Source organism: Vombatus ursinus, unplaced genomic scaffold (genome assembly GCF_900497805.2).
Source record: "Vombatus ursinus unplaced genomic scaffold, bare-nosed wombat genome assembly UNPS02014773.1, whole genome shotgun sequence".
NCBI lineage: Eukaryota > Metazoa > Chordata > Mammalia > Diprotodontia > Vombatidae > Vombatus > Vombatus ursinus.
Window position 1 is genome coordinate 28592111 of NW_020954551.1, and position 8695 is coordinate 28600805.

At 47.8% G+C, this 8695-nt stretch overlaps 1 protein-coding gene across 1 annotated transcript; it reads left to right on the forward strand.

Moving 5' to 3' along the window:
- The first annotated feature begins 633 nt into the window (after positions 1-633).
- Positions 634-6258, forward strand: BHLHE40 (basic helix-loop-helix family member e40). Its single transcript, XM_027863987.1, has 5 exons — positions 634-1063; positions 1348-1417; positions 1718-1825; positions 2810-2933; positions 4253-6258. Exons 1-5 carry the CDS (start codon positions 984-986, stop codon positions 5104-5106), a joined length of 1236 nt encoding a protein of 411 aa, XP_027719788.1. The 5' UTR covers positions 634-983; the 3' UTR covers positions 5107-6258.
- The last annotated feature ends 2437 nt before the right edge of the window (positions 6259-8695 follow it).

The window sequence follows — 8695 nt, forward strand, 5'->3', positions numbered from 1 at the left end:
GGGGAGCAGGGGGCGGGGGAGGAAGCAGGCTGGCTGGGAGAAAGGGGATATTCCTCTCCCAGCTTGAGTCAGACACAGGCAGGCGGATCTGGCCATCCCCGCCCCCCCCTCCCCGGAGACTGGAACTTACTTCATTTCCCTAGGGCAGGTTCGCCCACACGGTCAATGCCAGAGCAAACCCCTCCCCCCTCCTGCCTGCTAGGACGCCCCCCCCCAGGGAAAGCAGCCGCAGCAGACACTAGGACGCGGGGCGGGGGGGGGGAGTCGGAAGAGGGGGGCGCTATCAGCCTGGGGGCGAGGAAAGGAGGATGTGTGTGTGTCGGGGGAGGGCTCCCTTTCAGCAGCCCAAGCGTTGTCCAACACGTGAGCCTCATGTGATGGAGAGGAGGGGAAGGTGGCGGGGAGGGAGATGCAGGGGGAGGGGGGCGGGGGCAGGTCGCTCCTTCCCTCCCCGGCAGCAACCAGACGTGCCTGGAGTCACAGGGTGGAACACGTAGCTCCAATCCACCCACTCGCTCACATTTAACCCAGCCTGCAGCCTCCCAATTACTCCTCGGCTCGGTTTCCCCCCTCCCCTCCCCTCCACCACCAACCAGCCTCCCCCCTCCCCTCCACTTCTCCGTCCCTCCCTCCCCACCAGCTCATTCACTTGGCTTGCACGGTCCAGACGTCGCAGGGAGAACAGAAAGACAGTCTGTGCGGGCAGACAGACCCGAGAGGCAGAGGCAAAGAGGGGACTCCTGCACGCTGCGAGCTGAGCCGCGAGCATCCCTCCCTTCGCACCTCCCGCTGCAACCCGGCGCATCCTCCTGTCCCGGGCTCCATCGGGTTAAGCGCAGGGGACTTCCAGCAGCCGGGGGAAAGAAAGAAAGAGACTTCTTAAGGGCTTCTGCGACTCAAGTGAGGGGGGCAGATCCCACGGTCGCCCGATCTGCAAGTCCCAGACAAGCAGGGTATTAAGTTTTCCGCGCCATCGCCCTGCCATGGAAAGGATCACCAGCGCCCAGCCGCCCCCCGCCTCCCTGGGCAAAGTGCCGGGACTGGAGCCCAGCGAGATGGCAGGGTAAGGAAGTTCGGAGCCACGGCGCCCCGCTGCCAGCCGCGCTACCCCGGGGAGTGCGGGGTGCGGGCCAGACGGGATGGCGCGGGGATCCCAGTGCCCCCAAGATGCCCCTTAAGTCCGTTGAATTCCCTTTCCCCTAGGTCGCCCCAGACTTGACCTCCTCCATCCCTTCAACTATGGCTCAGCTCCGGCGCATCCTGAGCAGTTGCCCAAGGGAATGAACGATGCCTGGGTTTCCCCCTCTTTCCCTTGTTCATTCTGCATCCTGTTTGCTTTCCCTCCAGGATGGATTTTGCCCACATGTACCAAGTGTACAAACCGAGAAGGGGATTAAAGAGGAGCGAGGATAACAAGGTAAGAACATCCTTTCTGCCGCCACCATCCCCCCTCCCCCACCACGCGCCCCTCTCAGAATCCTCCCCGTGAGCCACAGTTAAGAGTTTCAATGAAAAGTATTGTCCCGGCTGCGGTAGGAGGAAGAGGGAAGAGTAGACAGCAAGGGGATTCAGGACCGGGTTAGCCCGGGACCATATTTCCGGGGTTGTATTGGGTCTCCCCACCAGCTCCCAGGTGCCCTTTGAGCCAGACTGCATTCTCGGGAATCCCCTGGTTGTCCTCTCGCCCAGGTCGCCCACCGCCTCCTTTGCCTTTCAGGAGACCTATAAATTGCCTCACCGACTGATCGAGAAGAAAAGACGTGATCGGATTAATGAGTGCATCGCCCAACTGAAAGACCTCTTACCCGAACATCTCAAACTTACTGTAAGTGAAAACCTGGACTCTCTCCAAACTCTGCTAGCCGGGGAGGGCGGGCGGGCGGCTGGTGCGCAGGTTTCCCCGCCGTCTTCAGGTACCGCTCGGTACTGCAGCTCCGAAGCGGCCCCCTGGAGCAGGTTGTCGGCTCTTGGTCCCCTCAGTCCGCATCCTACCTGGTATGGTAGCTTCCCCTTCTAACAGAAGCGAGGGATTGATAAAGGGCGCCTCCGAAAGGGTGAAAGTGAAGGAGACTCCACACTGGGCTTTGTGAAAGCTTTTTACAGCAGATTGAGTCTTTTTTCCTCTTGGGTCATTAGAAATTTGGTGTTTTCCAGAGTTCACTGACTTTACTTGCTGGTCCATTGCTCCCCAATTTACCCTAAGGAACCCACAAGGTGGGAGAGATGCCTTCTTCAGTATTTTCTATGAATTTTCCATGGTTTAGATTCTTTTGTCAGGTTGGAACTCAAGCCTATAGCACTCCAAGGTTTTACAGCATTGCGAGAGGCAGGGAGAGAAGAGAAGGAAGCAGTACTGGGTTTTTGGTTATTTTTTTTGTTTTGTTTTGTTTTAAACCAGGAAGTTTTTTTAAAGGGAAGGAAATCTCCCGGGGAAAGCCGTTTTGGCTTGCCTTCTGTTAGAACTCCCTCCCTGGTTTGACACCACTGCAGAGAAACGTTATCTCTGGATTCCCCTGAGTTAAGGTCAGGGTACCAGCCGGGGCTGGAGAAATCTATCTGTCAAATGCTTTCTCTTGAGGCATGTCACTGCTCCCAAAATACCTCCAAGCATAGCTGTCACCTCCTTTTTTATCTTTTAGTTATGGCTGTACATTTCTGAAGAAACATTCAGAAATGCCAGCCTAACCAAAAGGAACATGGGAAGGGAAAGGACAGTCTTTCCGCCTCTGCCATCCCAGAGTCATTTTCATTGCTAAGCTGTGTGCACAGTAGTGGGCTCACACCATTTGCTTTTTTTTTTTTTTTCCAGACGTTGGGTCACTTGGAGAAGGCAGTGGTTCTTGAGCTTACCTTGAAGCATGTGAAAGCACTCACCAACCTGATTGAACAGCAACAACAGAAGATTATGGCTCTTCAGAGTGGTTTACAAGCCGGTGAGGACTCAAGCCTGCTTGGCTCTGAACGGTTTTAGCACAAGGAGAGATTTAGTTTCAACATCTGTTGTACAAACAACAAATTACTTGCACACATTGGTGTGGGCCCTTCCATTTTATCTTTCCTAAAAGGACAAATTTTCATCTAAGAATCTATTATGCCACCTGACATGAATATAGAATAATGGGGAAATACGTGCCCTTTTTTGTGTTACCCATCTTAGGGGTCTAGGAATTTTTTTAATACTAAAGTAACTATGTAGTACACACTGGAATTTATGACTTCTTCCCCCTTACTTGGCTTCTTGTCCCTATCATTTTGAAAATACTAGTCACTTTTGGTTGGGGGGGGTCTTCACAATTTCAAGTCACAGGTCCCTGGATCACTTGAGAAAAGACTGCTGGCATACACTCATTCTTGATTTATTCATTCTCTTATCACTGTGTGTGGCATAAGCCTTCATCTGGCAGTGCTACAAGAACAATTTTCTATTCATTTGTGCTGTTCCTTGAGTAACCGCTAGGCATTTTGATGGAGTTGGGAAATCTGATCAGAGCATTCAAGTATAGTCATCAGTTTTCATTGATTTCCAGCGAACAGTTGGAAAGGTTCTTCCAGCCTCATGCCTTCCAAGTAATAATATTTAGATTTATAAGCCAATTTTTACATCTTTCCCCTTCCTCTATTATAACCTCATTCTCCCATAGTCATTTTTAGAGCTCATCTAATGATGACCCTGAAAGTGTCAACCATGGGATTTGGAACAGATCACAACAATTTTACCTTCAGTTTTTTCATGTTTGAATTAGGGATATAAATATCTTATTATTTACTGGGAAGGGAATGTCTGTGAACAGTGTGAAGATGTGGGACAGTTGCTCCAAGATGCAACATTTACAGATAAAGAGAAGCATTTTTGTTTGCTGTGGGACAAACCATTGGCAAATAAGTTTTCTTGGGGTTATGTCCAACCTGTTATTTCATGAAAAGCTGAATAATCACTGTCCACAGGGAAACTAATATTCATAGGATCTTATATTTAGAACTGGAGAAGCCTGGGTGGTCATTTAATCCAACCTCCACACTTTACAGATAAGGAAATTTCCCAATGACTTGTCCAGGGTCACAAAGATACAAGCTAGGATTCAAACTGAGGTCCTCTGACTCAAGACCCAGCATTCTTTCCACTGTACTACATGGCCTATCCCCTTATATTAGGGAGTTCCCTTCTATTAATTAGTTGAGTTGCTTTCTTTCTGGTGGATGGACCTAGGGTAGGCACCCTTCTAAAATTTCCTCTGTTTTGTATTTCCCCCAGGTGAGCTATCCTCAAGAAACCTTGATGCCGGCCAGGAGATGTTCTGCTCTGGTTTCCAAATGTGTGCCAGGGAGGTACTGCAGTACCTGGCGAAGCATGAAAGTAGTCGGGATCTGAAGTCTTCGCAACTAGTCAGTCACCTCCACCGAATGGTCTCTGAGGTCCTGCAGGGTGGAACTGTCCACAAGCCCAGTGATCCTACCCCCAAAATGATGGACTTCAAAGAGAAACCCAGCTCCCTGACCAAAGGCACTGAAGGGCATGGGAAAAACTGTGTCCCAGTCATCCAAAGGACTTTTGCCCATTCTAGTGGTGAGCAGAGTGGAAGTGATACAGACACTGACAGTGGTTATGGAGGGGAGCTGGAGAAAAGTGACTCTAAAGCCGACCAGCAGTATTTTAAAAATGATAGCGAACGCAAATATCCCCTGGGAGAAAGAGTAAGCACCATCAAGCAAGAGTCTGAAGATCCACCTGCAAAAAAGACCAGACTTGATATTTCTGACAGGGAAAGCCATTATAGCAGCGATCTGATGGGGTCTTCCTTTCTGGGCCCTCACCCTCACCAGCCTCCCTTCTGCCTGCCTTTTTATTTGATCCCACCATCAGCAACAGCCTATCTGCCCATGTTGGAGAAGTGCTGGTATCCCACCTCTGTCCCAGTCTTATACCCTGGGCTCCCTGCTTCAGCTACAGCTCTCACGGGCTTCATGAACCCAGAGAAGATCCCTCCTCCTTTGCTGATGCCCCAAAGACTCCCTTCTCCATTGCCATCCCATTCCTCCATCGACTCCTCAGCTCTGCTCCAGGCTCTGAAGCAGATTCCACCTTTAAACTTGGAAACCAAAGACTAAAGCTAGTGTAACTCTGCCCTCTTTTATTTTGCCCCTTAAAAAAAAAATCTAATGAGACAGAGTTTGTATATCCAGATAAACGGAGGTGTGGAGATTAGGCTTTGGGGGTGGGGGTGGGTGTGGGTGTGGGTGTGTGTGTGAGATGTGTGTATGAGTGTGTTAGTGTGTGTAAGTATAGGACATGGCAGCCTCATTTGGCTCCAGCAGTCAGAAAGCTTAGGGAAAACATGAAGGATGGACCCAGGTTTAACATATGTAGGGTTTGGGTTATTTGGCATCATTTTGTTTGAATAAAACCTTCCAGATTTTACCCACCTAGAAAATAGCTATTGAAAACAAAGTCCACTGAATTATTCAAAACTGTGACTTCTATTTATTCAGTTATCCAGATTTGAATTTGGGGAGAGGGCTACAGGGGGAGAATATTTTGTTTTTGTTCTTTGGTGAACTGGAATATGGTACTTTCATGTGAGGACTTGAGAAAGCACAGCTCCCCACCAGGCCCACAGCTTGAGACAGACATATTCCACCCCACCCATCCCCAGTATTTTCCGTGTGACTCACACACAAAGGGCAGTCAGTCTGAGCACTGGTGTTTGTTCATCTCCATCCAGAAGCTGTAAAGTACCCCCACTGGCATTGTCCCAGAGTGTTTCCGGGACGACTTTAGATGGCTTTCTCTCCACACCTTGACCTTGGATGAGTACAGAGAGCATAGTTGCTGCTTAAGCTTTATGTGGTAATTATCTAATTAAGGAGCTAAAATGTGCCCAGTTGGATAGCCTGAACTGTCAAAGAACGAGTGAGGAGTGTCCCAGGAGATGGCTTTGGCACCCGTTTCTCGTCCCCTCTTGCAACTGCTGCACAGGTGTCCGAGGTACAGGAGAGCAGAGAGCCCCAATTTAAAAGAGCTCCTTAAGTTACAAGAGTGAGTTACAATCCACCATGCCAGGGCATGAATTGCTACCTTAAAAGAGCAAATTTGAACATAGTTTTTTTTTTGTTGAAACTCCTGCTAATTGGTCTTAGCCCCTCAACTGCCTGACCACCCTAGACCAGATTGTTTCTGCAGTGATAGTACCCCTATCTGATGGCTTACAGCAACTGTCTTACTGCAAAAAAAAAAAGAAAAAAAGAAAAAGGAAAAAAAAAGCATATCTCCTTAGTTTTCAAAAAAATTGTGTCCAGAGTAATTGTTTTCTGAATTGTCTGTCTACGACTGCAGCAGCTGTTGAATGCACTATGCCTGATTGTGTTTTAACTTCTTTTGGGATATAAAGTTATTGCCTTTATTTGTAAAACTGTTATAAATATATATTATATATAAATATATTAAAAAGTAAAATGTTTCAGATGTTTATTTGTATAATTACTTGATCAAAACAAGTGAGAAACATGAATGTATTTCTGTTTTCAGAGAGAAGAATAATTTTCTCTAGAGAGAGGTACAGTGTTTATATTTTGGAACCTCCTTGAAGGTGTAAAATTGTAAATATTTTTATCTATGAGTAAATGTTAAGTAGTCGTTTTAAAATACTTAATAAAAATAATCCTTTTCCTGTGGAATATAAGGTTGGTCTCCTGTGTTTTTTAAATATTGAGTTGATTCTGGTGAGAGCCATTGGTGGGCCAGATGTTATATGTAACTGACATTTTCCTTTCTTTTCAGGTCACAAATGGTTAACTGTCTCAGAGTATAAATCACTTTTCACATGCATAGTGTTAAGTCAGAAAGAGCTTAGTCAACTTGATAGGTAAATATTTGGTTTCCTTTTCTTTATTTAAACTGACTATAGCTGATGTTTCATAGTCTCTCTCTTGGTGCCAAGCAAAGTTTTCTTTTCTTTTCTTTTTCAGCATGAGCTAAAGCCCTGTAGAAAATGAGAGCATGGAGTCACTTAGCAGAATGTCTGAGAAGCTTTGAACAGGGTGAGACCCGTGATAGTAGGGGCTTCATCAACAATGATTATGAAATGTTTTAATTGATGTTGGAGATGAGGCTCACGCTAACTTTCTAATAGAGCAGGGGCTAATGGATTGACCATATCCAACAAAAGCTGCTGGAGGAAACCTTTCCTAATTATGTTACATCCTTTCTGAACTTCCTGAGATTGGGTGTGTTGGTGTGTGAGTGAATATCAGTGTTGCTTAGTCATAGACGCTTAAAAAAAAAAAATGACACAAGGCAAGTATGTTGAGCAGTAGGCAGTGGGCACAGCTTGAGGTTGGAGCCGTTGACTTTATGGGTTTTCAACCAGAGGCTGCGCATCCTACTTTTAACCTTCAGCATCTCTGGCTGAGGTTGATCCAGTAGAATGGGTTCTAAATGTTTGGTAAGACTGAACTCCTATCGCTGGGCTACTCCACACACTCCAGCCTGTAAAGTAGTCTGCCAGACAGAAGCTTCACCTCCCATGCAGTGAAAATGACCTCAGGGAGTCGAAATCCAGGCAAAAAAACACCAAGCCACCTGCCAGACATGGGCTCTAAATGGCTGTTGTCTTTAAATGTCACCTTCGCTGTCTCCTCCACAGCCTCCAGATAAAGCAGCAAGAGTAGGGAAGCTTCCCCTCAATAAAACCAGGGAGGAAACATTCTGAATGTCATTATTCTCCCACTTAAAATATTCATGGAGGAATCTGGGAGGTTTGGTTGCAGTCAGGGGAAAGAGCTTGAAGGGAGTGGGAGTCAGTAGACCTGTCCTGACCCAGCTACCTTGTGACCCTGGGCTAGTCACTCATGTTCTCTGGCTCTGGTTTTTGCCTTACCTGCAAAATTAGGGGGTTGGGTTAGAGATTTCAGAAAATCTCTCGATGTTCGGAGATTTTGATTCTAGGGCAGCCTCGAGGGACATTGCATTCTGCCTTGCAGATGACGGTTTCCCCAGGGTAAACAGAATTGGTTTCATAGCTTGCCTCTGCATGCTAAGGACCTAAGACAGGAATTGTTTACATCATTATTTACCTGGCTAGCGAGGGTGCTGGATAGCCCTTGAAGATTATGTGCAGCAGCGGAGGTAAAGAGGGATCACAACTCTGGAGCCATTTACTCCACAACCCCCTCATTTTACAGAGGAGGAAACAGGCCCAGAGAATTAAGTAATTTGCCCAAGGTCGCAGAGCTTGTAAACTGCAGAGGTGGGTTTTGAACCCAAGTCTTCCGACCCCAGATCCAGTGTTCTTCCCACTGTGCACCCATTCCAACCTTAGCTCTGGGTGAGTGAGTCATCAGGTCTCCCTCAGGAAAGTGATCGTGATAGCATTAACAGCCCAGAGTTAAGGTGGTCGGGCCTGAAGTGGGGAAGTGAAGAAATAGGAGCAGACACATTGCCTTTGATCCCCTTACCAGCCAGAGTGGGGTGACTGACCTGGGAACAGCACTGTGGTGGTACCCTAGCCTCCCAAGCCCCACCCTACCTCCCACTCCCTGATTCTGGGCAATGACTCAGGGAGGCAGGTGGTTGGCCAGTGACTCAGGGAGGCAGCTGGTTGGAGAGGGGGGAGGGGAAGAATGGATGGGGTGAAGGTGGTTCCACCAGCTAGTACTAAAAAAGGATTCGAGACTCCCATACCTACAAAAATCAGCCCAT

What these genes read in the sequence shown, in the direction of transcription:
- BHLHE40 (XM_027863987.1), top strand. Translation starts at nt 984, where the DNA reads ATGGAAAGGATCACCAGCGCCCAGCCGCCCCCCGCCTCCCTGGGCAAA. An exon ending in GAGCCCAGCGAGATGGCAGG is followed by an intron (nt 1,064 to 1,347) that starts GTAAGGAAGTTC and finishes CTTTCCCTCCAG; the next exon opens with GATGGATTTTGCCCACATGT. An exon ending in AGAGGAGCGAGGATAACAAG is followed by an intron (nt 1,418 to 1,717) that starts GTAAGAACATCC and finishes TTTGCCTTTCAG; the next exon opens with GAGACCTATAAATTGCCTCA.